At 40.9% G+C, this 19426-nt stretch overlaps 1 protein-coding gene across 2 annotated transcripts; it reads left to right on the plus strand.

Annotated features, from left to right (window-relative positions):
• Window positions 1-641: 641 nt before the first annotated feature.
• agxt2 (alanine--glyoxylate aminotransferase 2) lies at window positions 642-17266 on the plus strand. Of its 2 annotated transcripts, XM_072662127.1 has the most exons (15): window positions 642-666; window positions 700-791; window positions 4196-4275; window positions 4959-5149; window positions 5717-5840; window positions 6045-6139; window positions 6890-6983; window positions 8316-8409; window positions 11653-11753; window positions 11933-12025; window positions 12206-12338; window positions 12554-12642; window positions 13649-13798; window positions 15852-15950; window positions 17165-17266. In XM_072662127.1, exons 2-15 carry the CDS (start codon window positions 716-718, stop codon window positions 17264-17266), a joined length of 1521 nt encoding a protein of 506 aa, XP_072518228.1. In that variant the 5' UTR covers window positions 642-666; window positions 700-715. The 2 variants fall into 2 exon arrangements, with proteins under 2 accessions (XP_072518228.1, XP_072518227.1); XM_072662126.1 differs by having other exon boundaries at window positions 659-791.
• Window positions 17267-19426: the final 2160 nt, after the last annotated feature.

The following is a 19426-nucleotide window of genomic DNA, read 5'->3' on the forward strand; positions in this document are numbered from 1 at the left end:
GAGAATACACCTCCACTGCTCAGTGTTAAAAGCTAAAGGTGCACGTATTTGTCACTGTACAGCAAAATGTGTCCTCTGCATTTAACCCATCTGTGATAGTGAACACACACACACACCCAGAGCAGTGGGCAGCCAACTCCAGCACCCGGGGAGCAGAGAGGGTAAAGGTAGCTTGCCAAGCCCGGGAATCGAACCCACAACCCTGTTATCAACGGCCCGGCTCTTTATACTTTTCTGCACCGGAGAGTCCTATTCTATTGGCAAGACTTCTCTACAGAGACGAGACAAGCTGTGTGTGTGTGTGTATACACATATGTATCATATTAGAAAGGTTGTCCACAAATATTTGGACATTTGGTCGTCTTTTCCCCACTCGTATTGCGCCACAATGTTTCCTGCGTTCTGATTGGTTAACTCAGACCCCCCGCGCCCCGCTCCTCCCCCCCAATACACGCTCATAAACATGCACTGTTAATAAGCGTGAACTACGAGCCAATCCTGGCGTACGAGGCGGAATCCTAGTAGCCAATCAGAGCGCTGGGAAACCGAGCCCTGCCGCAATACGGGTGGGAAATGAAAAGTACCTGCTGGACTTGGTTCTCTTCTCTGCCCAAACCCGTTCACTGCACCTTCACAGCTAGCTCCTCTCCTGCTGAGAGTAAAGTGCAGGAAAGCTGCAGAAACCCAGAGAAACACTGACAACGCTAAAATAGCAATGTTTTCACGAATGAAAGGTCCACGTTTGTTCGGAAAAGCGGTGGAGTGTGTGGCAAGAGTCCATCTTCCGAGTGGTGAGTGTAAAAGTCCAGTCCCTTCAGCTTTTCCCACGATTTGCATTCTGGTTCTCTTATCGCGGCTGATTTGCATGTGTGGTTTAGATGCAGCGATTAAAAAGCCAGCAGAAGCCCAGTCAGAGGATGCGGGTTGTCACTGGGTTGCAGGGAAATTTGGAAAGAATGTGAAAGAAACGCAAGTCAGACAGCAAACCCCCCTCTGTGCTACATGAACACCCGCAGGGTCGAAGAAACACATGGGGTAACATGCGTCCTAATTGCGTAAAAGTGAAGACCAAAAAAACCCAAATTGGTCCACTTGAGTGTTTCACACTTTTAATCACAGTCAAAATCTGATTTTCTCTAGTTTGTTTATATATATTCCATGAATAATAGATTATAGTAAATAAAACTTCTTATTTTAACCATTTAGTTTGATTGATTTTGACAAAAAAAAACTTGCAAAACAAATGCAACCAAGGAAAGAAAAGGCATTAATGGGCTTTTACAAAGGAAGATGTTTGGCTAACGTGGTTAACACACACTGTAGTAGACTGTCACCAGTCTCCTGATCTCCATAAACAGATGCACAACCAAAACCCAGACTTCTACACCTCAGGCCTAACTAATCATGCCCCCTCTTATTAAGCTTTAAGTATTTGAGCTTTAAGTATTCTGATCATATAACTGTGATCAGAAAATTGAGCATATTCATTCATTTCATGTTAATAAAAGTTGTGCAAACCCAGAAATGTCTTGTTGGTATTTGCACTTTCACCCTGCAGGCAGGACTACAGGGGTTGAACTTCTCTCTCAGTGGTATGTGGGGCTCCAGAGGGGCAGTTCTCCTTCAGGTCCTCCTGGAGAGCATTGCTTTCTTTGCATTGCACAGTTAGTCTCTGTTGAAGTGATCTCAGCCAGCATGAAAGCACTTGGACAAGAGAAACTCTTTGGACGGTTTGGAGGTTCACCTGTCGTGTATCTGTATGTATCTGTGTAGTCTTTTTTTAATCAGAAACACCGACCATACAAGTTTAGCTCAATCCCCCTTCCTTTCATAGTGGGAAAAGCCAGTCATTTCAGCACACGTGTAAAAAGCTAAAGCCCCTCCCCTCTCCACCCCCACTTTACACTGATAGGATGATCCCAAATGGCTAGTGTTGACCATTGACAGTGTTTTCCATAAAAAAGAGTAAATCAGAGACACTCGAAATGCAAGGCAAGGTTATTTTCATAGCACCTTTTATAAACAGTGGCTATTCAAAGTGCTTTACATTAACAGAAAAAACAGAGAAGAAAGAAAAATTAATTGATTAAAGAAGCATGAAAAACATTTAACGAATATAAAAAAATACAATTATATAAAAAAACAATAATAATAGTTACTGCTTTTCCACGGGATAGCAGCTGTAATTAACCTCAGAAGTAAGTAAGTAAGTAAGCTTCTATGCTGTTTATCATTGGGATATAGTCCTCGAGTCATTTCCATCATTCTAAGTGAGGAAGATCAACAAACCTTTATCAAAGAGCCGTATTCAAATGCTTGGTATATCCATGCTAGCATCATTTTAAAACCTCCAGGAGTTGATAAAGCTTTGGATAACATTTGTATCAGATGTACTCAAATCATTTCCAGCACCGTTAGTAAGGAACAGCAACACCAGTTGGAAAGCAGCCATAACTCACTAACATCATTTCCAGCAAGTAATCAAAAGATGGTCAAAAAGACTTTACTTTTACTGAAACCAACCTCTAAGCTGTTAATTAATCCTTGGGTTTTAAAGCCTCCAAGGAGTTGATAATGCTTAAGATAACATTTAGATGTCATATAAAAATACATTTTTATTAAGAATTAAGAACATAATTAAAAATATATGTTTTAAAATATAGAAAATGAAACATACCAATGAGGATATAAGTGCTGAAAGTGTTTTAAACAGAGAGCTGAAAGCCTGCTTAAACAGTCATGTTTTAGCCTGGATTTAAAAGGGTCAGGGCTCCTCTGTCAATACTCTCTGTCAGCTGCTTCCATTTAACAGCAGCACAGTAGCCAAACACTGCGTCTCCATTATTAGTCTTTACCCTAGGCAAAATTAACTGACTAGTTCCTGAAGATCTGGGAGCTCTGCTCGGCTCATATCACTGCAGCATGTCAAATAAATATGCTGGTCCTACACCATTAAGATTTTTATGGATCAGTAATAGTACTTTAAAGTCTATTCTGTAACAAACTGGTATCCAGTGTAAGTGTTTTAGAATGGGGGTGATGTGTCACTTTCTTCTAGTCCAAGTGAGAACTCTGGCAGCTGCATTTTGAATCTGCTGAAGACACTTGATTGTCTTTTTATTTATTTTTTATTGTCTTTTTTTCAACAGTATAGATGGTTTGGTAACTTTTATCAATAATGTTTAAATAGTTCTGACCAGAGGAGGATGGGTCCCCCCTTGTGAGTCTTGGTTCCTCCCAAGGTTTCTTCCTCCAGCTTTGAGGGAGTTTTTCCTTGCCACTGTGGCCGTTGGGGCTCACTGGGGGTCTTTGATCCTTCATGTCTTACGTTATTACTTTTTTGTCTCTGTCTTTTACTAATTACTGCTTGTGTAAAGCTGCTTTGTGGCGACAACAGTTGTAAAAAGCGCTATACAAATACATTTGACTTGACTTGACTTTTTTTAAAGTCCAGTTTGGAGACCATTACAGTGATCAGTCCTGCTGAAAATGAAGATGTGGATCAGTTTCTTCAGGTCTGGTTTAGTCAGAAAATCTCTAATCTTGTTGATGTTCTTAAGGTGACAGAACGCTGATTTGGTAGCGGCTTTGACGTGACGCTAAAACCGAGATCAGAGTCCTTTACTGCACCAAGGTTACGTGCTACTTCTTTAGATTCTTGGGCTCTTGAATCCAAAAAGGCGACTAGTCTCTACCCCTCATTTCTATTGCCAAATAAATTAATCTCTGTTTTATCTTTATTCAACTGCAAAAATGTGCTACCCATCCACTCAGTGATGTGCTCAAGGCAACTACACAGTGAGTCAAGGGGTTCATAGTTATTCGGGTATAGGGCCAAGTAGATCTGATAGAGTGCCATCTGCATAGCTGTGGTAAGATATCCCAAAGAGAGTGAGGGGAGTAGCTGTGACAGTATTACATTTCCATATACTGTTTCAGATGTTCAGTTCAAACATATTGGACTACTGGTGTGGCTTAGTATTTCACCTATAACCTATCCCACATCAAATGCAGACTGTACACAGGGGTTGGGAAATACTGTCATAAAGAGGCTCAGCTAGTTCCAGTTATTAGAGTACAGCATAGCAGGTTACCAGGTATTATCAGCTTAATCTGATAGCTAATAGTAGCACAGCCACAAATTCTTGGCTAATGCCATTGGATTAAAATTGTCTTTAAATCTGTTTCTGCTCAGGTGCGATGTGTCAGAAGGCAGCAGTGAAACACCCAACCCCACAGATGCCCCCATGTGATTTTAAACCTGATTCATACAAGGTAAGGCAATGGAGGCGCAGCAATGTCAGCCAGTTACAACTATCAGTCAGTTTAGTACTGTGATGCGTAGTATCAGTATAGCATATGTAATACATCCATAATTAAGGATACCTAGTAGGACCTAGTTGGGCTTCCTAAATGGGCCTGACCATTACAGCCCATCTTAATCTTAAATGGGTCCCGTCTAGTCCCTGAGTGCAGTGTACAGCCCAGATAGGGGCCCCTGGTCCCATCACTGACCCTGGTGGACTTCCATATGTGGGGTCCAAGAGAGCACAATTGGTATGATTGGTAGGATGGTCCTCCTACTCTCCCTTCATCTAGCACTGTGCTCGGAGGAAGCGTGTGTTTATCTTTACCTGGTAGAAACGTATGTTTGGAGGAGTTCTATCTAGTGTGTAGTAATTAGAAATGACTAAATTAGGCACATACCTAAGTGAGTGCTCAGCTGCCCTATTAAAGCTTATGGGAGGGGGGATCTGGAGCTTGTGGACCATTTACCACAAAATCTATGTGGAATTGTACTCTCTGGAGTGATGGAGGTCCATCACCTTGATGAGTTGGAATGTCAGAACTAATCGTTTAATATTAGTTTCTGACCTCTCTGATGCTTGAGACTGAATGCAATCAGATTCTCATAGCGTGTAGTGTAAAACTGCCATTTTCTGTGTTTCTGTCTGTAGGTAATGTCTAAGGAGCGTCTGCTGGAGATCAGGAAGCAGAACTGTCACCCCATGACCATGAAGGTGACATACTACAAGCAGCCTGTGTTTATTCATCAAGGCCACATGCAGTGGCTGTGGGATGTGGATGGAAAGCGCTATCTAGACCTGTTCGCCGGGGTGGCCACCGTCAGTGTCGGACACTGCCACCCGTAAGGTTACCTTCAGTCAGGTGTGACTAGAAATGAAGTTTTCATTGCAAACATAGCTTTTTCATTTGGTAGATTAAAATATATACTCAAAGGAGGAAAATATGGTAGCATTTAACAAACTACAGCAGCGTTATGCGAGAATTGGTATTTCTTGCTCCTGGGTTCCCCCTACAGTCAGGAAGATTATTTGTCCTTTGAGCCACCAATAAAGAACATGCTTTACGCATGCATTTCTGGACAAGCTGAGAGGTACAGAATTGCCCCCGAAAGTGAAAGAAGCATGTGGAAGGCGCTAGAGGAGTATTACAGGATTTCACATTAATGCGACTCAGGTTACGCATGGGTTATGCGGTTCTCACAAGGGTTGTCCTGCCTGCCTCAGCAGGTACATAGTGCACCTGAAAACAAGCTGAGCCCAGAGTGGCAACAACTGTCAGTAATGTTGATGCATGTCTTTTTAGGTGTAATTCCAGGTGTAGTTTGTGTTCTGTGTAAAGGAATGGCTGAAATTAAAACTGAAGACCATCCAACCATGTAGTCCAAAGTTGTTGTGTCTGTGTGTTTTAGGAGAGTGAACAAAGCTGCAGTGAAGCAACTGGAGCATCTGTGGCACACCACGGCCATCTACATTCACCCTCAGATTCAGGAATATGCAGAGAAACTCGTCTCCCTCCTGCCTGAACCACTAAAGGTAGACAGTGGCTGCCCACCACTCCTTGCACATGTGTTGACAGTCACTGTGTTTGATCACCAGTGTGTATATGTGAATGAGTTTAAGGCCAAATTCCATGTGTCCAACACTAATGGTCGATATGGCTGTCTTGTCCTTAACTGTAAGTAGGTGTGTATGGGTTGTGTTTTACTGTAATTGTGGGCCTTTTCTTTCTCTTTCCAGGTAGTTTACCTGACAAACAGTGGCTCCGAGGCTAATGACCTGGCTATGCTGATGGCTCGACTACACACAGGCAACTACGACATTATCACACTGAGGTCAGCACTACAGTTTACTGTGATTATAGAGCTGATTAGTTTTTATCATTTCCCTTTTAATCAGAGACCAGTCTTTCTAAATACACGATTTGGACAAAAGTATTTGGATACCTGCTCATTCATAGTTTCTTCTCAAAAACTCAAGGGTGTTAAAATTAGTGTATCCCACTTTTGTTGGAGTCTCTGCTGTCCAGAGAAGAAGGCTTTCCAATAGATTTTGGAGGAGCATTGCTGTGAGGATTTGATTACGTTCAAAGACAAGAGCGTTAGTGAGGTCAGGATGTTGGACAATCACCACCCCACTTCATCCCGAACTTCCCAAGTCATCCCAAAAGTATTAGATAGAACACCAACAATCATTCCAGAGAACACAGTTCCACTGCCCCACAGATCAATGCTGGGGGGGTTTATATCCCTCTAGCCCATACCTGGCATTAGGCATGGTGCCAATAAGTTCATGTTTATCTGTTTCAGAGAGTCCTATTCTATTGGCAGGAATTTTCTACAGGGACTAGACAAACTGTGTGTGTGCATTTACACATCTGTGTCAGCAATAGGTGCAACTCAAAGTAGCTGAATACATTCATTAGAAGTGTCCACAAACATTTGGACATATAGTGTATCTTGACAGAATGACAGTTAGTGACGGGTTGTAGTGGGTTGGGAGTGGCGCCACTGGTGTTGTGGTAGTGTTGTGGGAGTGTGCTGTGTCTTGTTTACTGATGTGTGTTGATGTGTGTTAATGTGCAGAGGCTCCTATCATGGTGGCAGTCCACTGTCGATGGGTCTGACGTCAAACGCAGCTTACAAATACCCCGTGGCCTCTGGATCTGGCTGCCATAACGTATGTACAACTCCACGCTGTCAATACAGCTGTCAGCCGCCTCCTGCTGTAATGTCATTTACTCCACTGAGCCGCGTTTTAAAAAAACGAGCATGAACAATAACACTGCCACACATAGTCTGAATGTTCGTCTGGAGCTGCGTTCTCTGTACATCTGTACATCTGTGAGCGCAGGTGTCACCATGTGCACACAGGTGATGAATGGTATTGCTGGTGCGTAACACAGTTAACACAAACATTAGTATCACATGACACTTATCCCCGCCTCACTGTTAACCAGATGTACCCCAGCTTCTAAAACACACTGTAGTGTTTAACATGGGTTTGATCCTAAACCGTGCCACATACTGTAAAATACTGGCACCCCTGTACTTCCTTCAGAAAATGCACTACTTCTTCCAGGCACCCTCAGTCACTTCCTGTAACCATTAATGAGCTTCTAACATCTTACATCTACTGGAATTGTTGGACACCACTTTTCTTTTGCCAGCTTCTCCAGGTCTCGCAGATTTGAGGGGTTCCTTCTCCCAACTGCTGTTCTGAGACCTGTCTACAGGTGTTCTACAGGATTTCGATCTGGACTCTGTTCTCCACCTTAGAACTCTCCAGCGCTTTGTCTTAATTCTTTTCTGGGTGATTTTGGAGGTATGCTCATGGAGACCCAGCATTCTCTCTTTTTTTGGTAGGCTGTGGATTCGTAATACCATGCACACCTCCATCATTTTTTGACTGTATGGACATCCACGTCCAGGAGGGTTAGCTACAGTTCTCTGGGCTGCAAACATCTTAATGACATTGCATACAGTGGAGACAGGAACATTAGGATCTCTGGAGATATGCTGTAGCCTTGAGCTTGTCCATAATTTCCTCAATTTTGGTTCTCACAATTTTGGACAATTCTTTGCTCTTAATTTTTTCCCTTCCTGCTCAGTGCAGTACACAGACACCAAGACAGACACCAAGAAACTGGTTGAGTGTGTGATTTCTACATTGCCAGCACCTGCTACTGTTTCCACAAATACAAATGGAAAGAGCATCACATGATTGAACTGCAACACTTTTATGGGAGAAGTGGTCCATTTTCTGAAAGAGGTGCAGGGGTGCCAAGATTTTTGGTTATGACTACATATGTGCATAGAATATGATTTGCATGTTATATAGTTTTAACTGTGATGTTGGTTCAAGGATATGATTTTCATACTAAAAAATGATGTTATTGTGTCATGAATGTTAATTTAATTAATTTCTTTTGTGAGATAAGATACATGTTCCAAGTGTGTGTTCATGTTTGTGTGTGTGTGTGTGTGTGTGTGTGTGTGTGTGTGTGTGTAGACCATGTGTCCTGATGTGTTCCGGGGTTTGTGGGGAGGGAACCAGTGCAGAGATTCTCCTGTTCAGGCTATCAGAGAGTGCAGCTGCTCACCAGGTACAAGCACACACACACACACACACACACACACACACACACACACACACGCACATGTACACACACTGAGAGGTAAATAAACACCCAAATGGATTCAAGCCTGCTCAGACACAGACATGCCAAACTTTCTCATTCATATGCATATGCACACACCCGCACACATTTGGACACACATTTGCTCGTATACAGAGAGCAAAATGTAGGGTCATAACTACTCCATATGAATCCCATATATATATATATATATATATATATATATATATATATATATATATATATATAACTATATGGACAAAAATATTGGGACACCTACTCATTCATTGTTTCTTCTGAAATCAAGGGTATTAAAAGTTTATCCTACTTTTGTTGGAGCAACTGTCTCTATTGTCCAACTAGATTTGATTACCTTCAGTGATAAGGGCATTAGTGAGGTCAGGAGGTTGGATGATCACCACACCACCTCATCTGTGTCAGCAATGGGTGCAACCTAAGTAGCTGAAAGCATTCATTAGAATGGGGTGTCCACAAACATTTGGACATGTAATGTAAGTACTTATAAGACTGTAGACTTTGTGCTAAAAATAATTTAAAAAATATAGCTCTATCAGTTAAAAATGGAGCTTTTTTAAGTACTTTAGAAAATCAGGATCATTTTAAGAAAATTGGGACAAAATGAACTACAAAGTATAAACACACACAGACACATGGGGAAACAAACCCCAAGACGAATGTGAGTATACTTACACACACACTGATATGTGCAGTGGGAACTCTGAAGCTGCACCTGCGGTTTAATGATTTGTAAGCCTCAGTTAAACACTTGCTTTCAGTTCCACATTAACCTCAGCTCAGTGCGTAATCGCACACTACAGTCCCTCTGCTGACCCCGACTGCAGGATTTCTTTCAACATTAAACATCTCCTCAGCGACTCTGAAACATGTTTATTTTTGTGTAACTTTGTAATTACATGAGTAATTGCAAAAATAGTACACATCATTAATTACGTTTACATTTACTCTGTTGAAGCTACTGTCTACTCTTCTTTTTAACAGTAAGAGAACATACAATCTCTCTGAACTGATTTAATCAAGTGATTTTATAGTGACTTATAGTTAATATAGTGATAAATATAGTTTTTCAGTAATATTGTATCAGTTTTGCTGCACATATGTGTATAAGATTGCTCTAGTCAGAATGTTGATTCACTAAATTGAAGAATATTAGATTAGATTAGAGTCCAGAATGTTAAACAGATCTGTAGATGATTTCAGAATGGCTGAGAAAGCTATACAACATAAAGAGCATTAATATACCAGAAGTTATATATATATTATATATTTCAAACATAATCAAATTTCAATGTGGATAACTTTTTATAAATTTACTACAAATAGATATGTTCAGGCTAGAAAACTTCAAAATGCAAAACTTTACAGGAGAAGAAAACAACTTCTGAATTTTCAGTGGAAGTCAGTGTAGAATTTTATTCCAAGTGATTTTGGAGCATTTCTATTGGCTCATTCATCATGAAAATGGCAAAAATGGACATACAAGGTTTTTACACAACAGTGAGAATATTGGTCATTCCAATAAAGGTGATTCCAAAGCTCTGAACTGTAGCGTAGTACTGGTACTTCTAGCCCAGTGAAGCCCAAAAAGCCTGTTGTGCTGAAGTGCAAGGTTGGACTTGTGTAAAACATTAACCTTTTCCATGAACACCATAAACGCTTCTCTTCCAAACCAGCCCAGTTTCATAAAATGTCACTACTGTGATTGGAATTGCAGCTGTGCACAACACTACAGACACTTGAGAGCATTATCAGTATTTGCACAGCGTTAAAGAGTCCATAATGCTCTTCAGCAGAAGAGCTGAGTACACACATACTGAAAGCAGTGCTCAGCAGTGAGGAGATTCATGCTGCAGTTGAGAATCTGGTTTTAGTCTCAGTTGTATCTTGTTTACACTTTCTCTAAAATGCGACTGGCCACAAAACTGTAGAAACTGGTGGGGCTATTCTTTGATAATAGAAGTTTGAACTTGAAGGTTGACCTGCATAGGCTGTTTAAGGGGATAATGGGACATGTAACCAATACCAGTACATTTTAAGTATAAAAATGAAAGAAAAAGGGGTGATGTGAGCAGGTTTGAAAATAATAGAAATGAAAATAATAAAAGAAATAATAAAGAACTCTAGCAGCTTGGTTTATTGTAGATGCAAGGCATTTCTAAGAGATATTGATTAGGAGAGAGTTGCAATAGTCAAGACAAGCCCAGGATGAACCAGAGTTTCTGCAAATGTCATGTTAAGCCGAGGGTGAGATGGGAAATGGAATAGAAATGGAAAACTGTTTTTGACCTGTGCTCTCATACACCAGTCAGCTATAACATTAGCACAGGCGAAGCGGAAAACATTATTGTCTTAATCTTAATCAGACAACAAGTAAACAGTTCATTCTTATAGGTAATGCTTTAAAAGCAGGATAATGGCCAGCCTAAGAACCAAATTGGCTAGATGACTGGGTCAGAACATCTCAGCAAGCAGGTCTTGTATGCAAAGTAGGTCCCAGTAGGTCCCATTATACAAATCAAATTGATCCATGGAGGCCCCACCTCACAACTTATAGGACTTAAAGGATCTGCAGATACCACAGGAAACCTGTGGAGGTACATGTGGTTCAAAAAAAGGAGTTGGACCAAAGATTAGACCCAAACTGTGAACCACTAACAACAGGTATATGTGCACATTAAGACAATAAATCAAACTACCCACATTCATTTTCAACAAGATAGAACTTTTGTTTGATATCACAAATACAAGCATACCCCACAACTCCACCACCACCCTGTGACCAGTATCACAGTCCTTTAGCCACTGAGCCACCACCACCCTGCCAACAAAAATACCAACAAAATGGCAAAATGTAGATAATGTAAAGAAGGAGGCCAATGACTGAACCCTGGGGGACACCAAGCATAGTAATGTCAATAGAAGAGCAGTGTTAGTTATAACATTATCAGAGACTGACTACTGAGTCAAGTGTGTTGTGCTGTGGTGTCAGTCTTAGAGTAGATGGATAAATAGGGCATCAGAATCTGTAGAGAGGAGGAAATGGTCTTGGTGTTATGCACTGCACAAAAACAAAATGGTTGGAAAATATAATAATATATATATATAATTGTACATGTCCTTTAATGCAGTTCATTTACTGAAGCTGTGGTAATCATTCTGTCCTTGCCGCAGGCCACTGCCAAGCCAATGACCGGTACATTGAGCAGCTGAAGGAAATGTTGGCCACAACTGTGCCCAACCGCATCGCTGCTTTCTTTGGGGAGCCCATCCAGGTAAGCAAAGTTCAGGCCAGAACTGTTCGAGCATGCTAATGCTAACAGAGGCCGATGTCTTTATCGAAGAACAGCAAATGTGCTTTATGGCAGGGCGTGGCAGGGTTGATGACCAATGTGGTGTTCCTTAGTGCCTTTCTGATGAGACTTCCACATTCTCACCATTGTCTTTTTTTCAGGGAGTTGGAGGAGCTGTCCAGTACCCCAAGAACTACCTCAAAGAGACCTACAAGATTGTGCGGGAAAAGGGTGGAATCTGCATTGCGGATGAGGTACACACACTGTACATCTCTGTCACAGTATTAAATAACTCACTCATCACTGCAGCAGTGGGTTTTATTTTTAATTCCCAGCAAACACACACATGTCCTAAAAAGCTTCTACTGCACACACACACATAGCACATGTCTTCTGTCAGAAGGACTTCATATATTAATATGTATCTGTACCAGGTCCAGACTGGCTTTGGACGCACAGGAAGTCACTTTTGGGGCTTCGAGGGACACGATGTCATTCCAGACATGGTGACCATGGCCAAAGGCATAGCTAACGGGTTCCCAATGGGAGCTGTGGTCACTACAAAAGGTCAGTCAGCTTATAGAGAGGGTTGCACAATTATTTGTATTCATTTAAATGGAGATCACACTGTTAGGCTTTCTCAGTTAATTAGATATTCATTTTTTATTCATAATTTATTTGCTGTAGTGGCAAAGTTGGTCTTTTTGATCTATCTGAATCCTGCACTGGTAAAATAAGCAGTGGTAAAGTGTCTCTCACATGTGCACCAATGTGTTTGACAGAGATTGCCAGTTCTTTTGCTAAGGGAGTTCACTTCAACACATTCGGTGGAAACCCTGTTGCCTGCGCCATCGCCTCCTCTGTGCTGGATGTGAGTAGAGACTGTTTATTGTCTTATTATGTTCAGTCACTCTTTCTGATGTGTGTGAAACCATGGCAGTCAAAAAATATATACAATTATGCATTTATGAGTGTGTATATATATATATATATATATATATATATATATATATATATATATATATATACTCATAAATGCATAATTGTATATATATTGTTTTATGTAAAAAAATATATAAATAACAGCTGCTCTCTACATCATGTGAACAGTTCCATAACTACTAATAAAATCTGATTGCATAAAGAAAAAGTCTTACCACAGGTACAACACTGGCACTGGTTCAAGTCATTATCATTTATATATATTGTGTATTAATAAATGTAAATTAATATTAGGCTAGTTAGTGTTGGTTATTCACAATACACAACTAGCAAAACCCCTCATCTTACTTTCATAATGAAAGAATTACACTACACAACAAAGAACGAAACCACATGTTACATGTCCAAATGTTTGTGGACACCCTTTCTAATGAATGCGTTCAGCTACTTTTAGTTACACCCACTGCTGACACAGATGTGCAAATGCACACAGACAGCTTGTCTAGTCCCTGTAGAGAAGTACTGCCATGAGAATAGGACTCTTTGGGGCAAATCAAGCCTAATAAAGCCAGGAGCCCTGGTTCTTTTTGTGCTCTTGTTGCCCTTGAGTTGGGAATAATGAATGAGCAGATATTCCAATACTTTTGTCCATGTAGCGCATATCATTAATGTCCTACAAAAACCTTGTATCGCCAGTTTTGGTGATCTTCACTTTTTGACATAATGTAAATCTGGTGGTTGTTCTGTACATTGTATTAACATTTGAACTGATCATAGAAATGCCCGAAACGTCACTTTCCATAATTTGGTTTTTTTTCTTCTCCTGTAAAATTTGAAGACAATTTAGAGATACAAGGTTTTTGTCTTACATCGACAATTTACAACTAAGCATCAGAGATCAACAGAGCAGATGGGCCTGTGTGTGTGTGTTTCAGACGATTGCAGAGGACAGGATCCAGGAGAACTGTGCTGTGGTGGGAACATACCTGCTGACAGAACTGGCCAAGCTGAGGGACAAATACGAGATCATTGGGGACGTTCGTGGAAAAGGCCTGATGATCGGGGTGGAGATGGTTACAGACAAAGTGAGAGAGACCAAGGCTTTATCTTATAATTATACATGTAGTATGTGTGTGTGTGAGTGCGTTTACAACATGGTAGAATGGACACAGGTTACAGTGATGGTTGGATAGTACTATGTTGTATGGCTGTGGTTCCTACACAGCTTCTTGCTGTCAGTGAACATACTGCTGAAATAGGGTCTGCTGAAATTACCTTGGTTTTTATTTTATGCCAAATCCAGTGTGCTGGAGAACAGCTTCCGGCTCCATCTGCTGACGTATTTGGTGTGTGTGTGTGTGTGTGTGTGTTGTGAGGTAATGCAGTTGGTACACAAAGCCATCTGGCATAGACTGCATCTGCTGTACTCCTTTATGATGCTACAGATTTTATGATACATAGTGCTGGGATACTGAATTATAAAACACTTCAACTCTTAATTGTGTTACATGTTGTGGAACAAGATTCATAGAACCTCAATATGACGCGTGTTTTAGGAAATCTGCCTTCAGCCAGTTCTGCTGTATTTAGACTGGAGAAAAAAAGGCATTTCCAGAAGACGTCCTAACACTCATTCCGGATGAAGCGGAAATTTTTAATGGTTCACAGCGCAGAGCACACAGACAAAACAAACACCCATGTCCAAATGTTTGTGGACACCCCTTCTACTGAATGCATTCAGCTACTTTATGTTGCATCCATTGCAGACACAGATGTGCAAAGGCACACAGACAGCTTGTCTAGTCTGGAGCAGATAAACATGAACCTGTTGACACCATGCTGCCTAATGCCAGGCGTGGGCTAAAGGGCCCTCCAGCATTGAGCTGTGGAGCTGTGGAAGAACTGTGTTCTTTGGAGTGATGGTTGGTGCTCCATCCAATATTTTTGGGATGAGTTGGGGAGTTGAAGATGAGGTGGGGTGGTGATTATCCAACATCCTGACCTCACTAACGCTCTTCTGGCTGAATCCAATCAAATCCTTACAGCAAAATCTAGTAGAAAGCCTTGGACAGTAGAGATGGTTACTCCAACAAAAGCAACAAGTAGGTGTCCCAATACTTTTGTCTGTATAGTATATAATTTAGTTATGATGTAAGTTGTTTTGAACAAAAGAAACAAATCACCTGATCAACAAATGCAGCATCTGGACGTCATGGCTGGTTGATTGAACCTTGCAGTTCTTGTGACCCATCAGTCTGAAGGGGTAATGATTATGAAAGCTGTGTGTGTTTCACCTGGAGTGTGACACCACCTCTGAGGCAGGGCGCTGGCATGCGGTGACCATGTGCCTGTGTGCCTGTGTGCCTAATGAGCATCCCTGCCTGTGAAACCTCATTAACAGTTAACTTAAGAACAGCAGAAAACTGCTTCTTACTCACATTCCTACAAGGCCTTCTCTTGACACCTCAAACCTGCTGGTTGTCCATTACTGATCATCAGACAAGACACCCGTATTCACCATTAGTGTCGGACGCAGGTGGAATTCGGCCTCGGCCTTTAACCCATCCGTGCAGTGAACACAGACACATACACACTGGTGAGCAAACACACAACAGTGACAATGAGCACACATGCCCGGAGCAGTGGGCAGGCATGGCTGCGGCGCCCAGGGAGCAGACAGGGTAAAGGGCCTTGCTCAAAGGTCTAGTCTGGGTTTTGAAAAAAACAGCTCTCTGGCTTTGTCCACTTTCCATCTTTCCAATTAAGGAAAACTATTTATTTTATAAATACACAATATGGACAGAAGTATTGGGACACCTGCTCATTCTTTGTTTCTTCTAAAATCAAGGTATTAAATTCAAGTTTATCCAGCTACTGCTGAAGTAACTGACTCGACTTTCCAATGAAGGCTTTCTACTAGATTTTGAAGCATTGCTGTAGGGATTTGATTGCATTCAGCGACAAGAGCTTTAGTGAGGCCAAAAACACTTTTGGTTCAATAAGCAACCGTGATTGTAAGAGCGATGTGTCAAGAGTAAAGAACCTTAAAATTGGTGTATCTGTTATATAAGTCTCTGTTATAAATATGGTTCTTTATGGAGCCTCTTTTTTTCTGACATTATCTTTTATATTTTCCAGGTGAGTCGTGACCCTCTCCCTCCAGAAGCCATGGCTGAGATTTTTGAAGAGACCAAGGATATGGGGGTGCTGATCGGGAAAGGAGGTGTTTACGGGCAGGTATGCTGACAAGCATCCTCAAATAACAATTAGAAATCATCAATAGTTTTAAATATATACAGATTTGTACTTCGTCACGCAGTACCATTTAGAGAAATATGATACATAGAATATGTACATAGTAAATGTTTATTGTTTATTAAAAGCATTAATAAGCATTTTTCCCCTTAGCATTGTACATTGCATTCACACTCTTGCTTTAAAGTTCACCATGATCATGCAGCTCATCAGCAACTCTGCATTTTAATTGATTAAAGAAGACAACGTATTTGAAATTGTCACCACCAAGACATCAAGTTTGAATGGGTTATGAGAGTCCGTTTCCTGAAAAGACATTGTGACAGAAAATAAAATTTCCCTTTTTTACCCTGTTGACTGACTGCTGAGCTACCGACACAAATGTTGACAATAAAAACTAGTCTGAAATTGATGTTGAGCAACTGGGGAGAAACATAAAGGTAAAATGAGAGACCAGTTCTGCTGTGTTTGGACTCATAGTCGGCTATCTAGACGTAAGATAAGTTTGCTAGCACGCTAAACATCACAGCACAGACCATGCTCCAGCTAACTGAGGCTCAGATCACAGGTTTAGAAGATAAAGCCTCATATCTAAGAGCCTAGACTCAAGGGAATTGTCTTAGGATTGTTTCCACTGTTTTCAGACACTGAGTAGACTGGTTCATCCAGGTTTGCTTCTGGCCCCTCTTCCATCAACTTCAGCATGCCACTAAACTCACAGCTACGGTGGGCTTGTTTTTTTCCCACCTGTTTTCATAGTGTGACATTCATCAGTCAGTTAGCCTTTACAGCGCCCCCACCCTGTGGCCATCTTAAATGCGCATAGAGGAATGAGCTTATTTGGCCATGTACTAGATAGACACAGAACACAAATTTGACACATGAAACCCCATCCTCATTTTGACATACCATCAACATTTTTAAATACAGTGGTATTATCGCTATATGGCCCAACTCTATGTACAGGATATAATCGGTCATTGGTTGCAATGTGCAGCTACTCTAGCTCTCACTGGATATTTGTGGTATAAGTTGTTAACGTGCATCTTCACTCCGTCACAATCTTGGGATGTTTATGCTTGGGTTGATGCCGTCGGTGTTCTGTAACTCCACATTCAGAACATGGTCTTCTTTCTTCAACACTTGTTTATTCCGTCTCTCACCTAACCCCTTACCTGTCCCTCTGTTCCTCTCAGACGTTCCGGATAAAGCCACCAATGTGTATCACCAAAGAGGATGCAGATTTCTTCCTGGCAGTGTTCGATCAGGCCGTGCAGAACTACATGGCGAGAAGATGAGAAGACAGATCAGGTCTTTACGGACCAGCTCTGTTCCGTACTGACTGTACCCACGTTTCCATAAAAAATGGGCCGTTCAGCACCAGCCTGGATTGTGGTTCTGTTGCAAACGTGGGTTAGAAATAAGGCAGTCAACAAAATGGAGTGATTCTTTTAAAATGAACTAGTTAATTAATGTTACTTGATAAATGATTTGTTTAATAGAATCAGGAAACAGAAATTCTATATTTTTTATTCTGATATTCACTGAACAGAAAGTATTTCTGCTGCTAACATTCCACACCTTCTCTCCAACTAGTTCACGTACTAGGCTTACTAATATATGTAAGACTAAATCAATTATATTAATAACCAACATTAATCATACCAGCCCAGTTTCATCAGGTAAGTGGTAAGAAGAGGGAAATAATGATAGTTCACCTGCAATATTTGCAGCCTTTGACAAATATACAGCACTTTTGGCTGGCTAACATCACTGTATGGTGTTTGAGATGGTCTATAATGACCTTCTTCATAAAACAACTTGATGAACTTGATTAAGGTGGTCTTCTTAACTGGATACCAGACAGGGACATAGATAGGAATTGTAGCCTCCACAAATAAACATTATTATATATTATACCTAATCTGGCAAAGTCCATCACACTCACAGGTCATACTTATCCTCAGTGGCACATCCATCTGAGCATCAGGAGATTACCGGTTTGATCCAGAGGCCTCACTCTCTCTGGGTGGGTAGGATGTCCCTGGGTGCCGCTCCCTTTCCCCCACATACAGTGTGATTCTACATTTACATTTATGGCATTTAGCTGACGCTCTTATCCAGAGCGACTTACAAGGTTACTCGTATTACAGAGGTGGGCCAATGTAGTGTTAGGAGTCTTGCCCAAGGACTTATTAGTGTAGCGCAGCATAGTCACCCAGACTGGGAATCAAACCCTGGTTTTCCACATGGTGGTGTAACTCAGTGGCAGGTAATGGTGTTATCTGTTGCGCCACACCAACCACTAGATTCACTACATTCTAGTCTATGTGGGCATCAGTTTGCTAATGTAAGAGAACTGGCAGTTAGCGTTATCCTCCAAGTGTGCTTAGCAGTTTGAAAATATGCAGTTGTCTGACTTCATGTGAGTATGTGCTAGCCTTGACCACCCCCTCACTGGTAGCAGTTGTGTGACTGGGAAAGTCTTAAATAGTGGGTGGGAAATGAAAATAAGAAAAGGGGGGTGCAAAATAGACATTTTACATGGTTAAAGCATTATTAACCATTAATCAGTTTTGGGTTTTTTTTAAATAATTAACCTCAACTATAATAATAGCAATAATAATAATGATAAAAACCTTGCTGTCATGCAAAAACCTTGCATCTCTATTTTTGCCATTCTGCCATTTTCGTGGTAGTTCTTCTATACACAGTGTCAGAATTTCATGGTGAACTGATCACTGGAACTGCTTCAAAATGCTGAAAAAATATATTTTTTAATGGCATCCATTGAAGGTTAAGAAGGTTTTTTTTCTTCTCCTGTAGCCTCACATTTTAGAGATGTTATTTTTGCATGACAGTAACAACAGGCAGTATTGTGACAGAATGCAAGATGCATCTCTGTCGGCACGGTTTCTAAAACTAGTCCTTATTATACCATTTACCACAGTGTTTTAATTAAGCTTACGTATGTCTACTGATTACATAGAAACGGTACAGTCTTTTTAAGCTGTCTCTTAAAGATCATTGGAATTGTCCTAATCGTCCCCGCCAGCGCACCTGACCCATCTTATCAGCAAATGATCAAGTCCTTCATGATCTGGATCAGGTGTGCTGAAGGCTGAAACTGTGAAGACCAGTGGGTCCCCAGGAGGCAACCTCACAAGATCACTGTAACAGAGCACTTTACATATACGCATCTGCCTCTATAGCCTCATCTCCAGTGACAGCAGCTACTATCTTTGTTTTGTATTAAGCTTCTTAAGATGAGCATATAAAGTTGTGATTTACTTTTAAACATTGAATTTATTCAAAGAATGCCTTGATCTGTGTCATTTAATCAGTGTTGTATCATACATGTACACACACAGCTTTCTGGATGAACAAAATAAAGCATAAGAAAGATTTTGGTAATATGCAGCCAATGACTTTAGCAGTTACTGGGCATGTTTTTATAG

This window comes from Salminus brasiliensis, chromosome 18, assembly GCF_030463535.1.
Source record: "Salminus brasiliensis chromosome 18, fSalBra1.hap2, whole genome shotgun sequence".
NCBI lineage: Eukaryota > Metazoa > Chordata > Actinopteri > Characiformes > Bryconidae > Salminus > Salminus brasiliensis.

Bases quoted from the DNA above. Each gene is read 5' to 3' on its own strand.
- agxt2 (XM_072662127.1), top strand. From the start codon at position 716: ATGTTTTCACGAATGAAAGGTCCACGTTTGTTCGGAAAAGCGGTGGAG. The intron at 12,026-12,205 runs GTACACACACTG...TATCTGTACCAG, and splicing joins GAATCTGCATTGCGGATGAG to GTCCAGACTGGCTTTGGACG. The intron at 13,799-15,851 runs GTGAGAGAGACC...TATATTTTCCAG, and splicing joins TGGAGATGGTTACAGACAAA to GTGAGTCGTGACCCTCTCCC.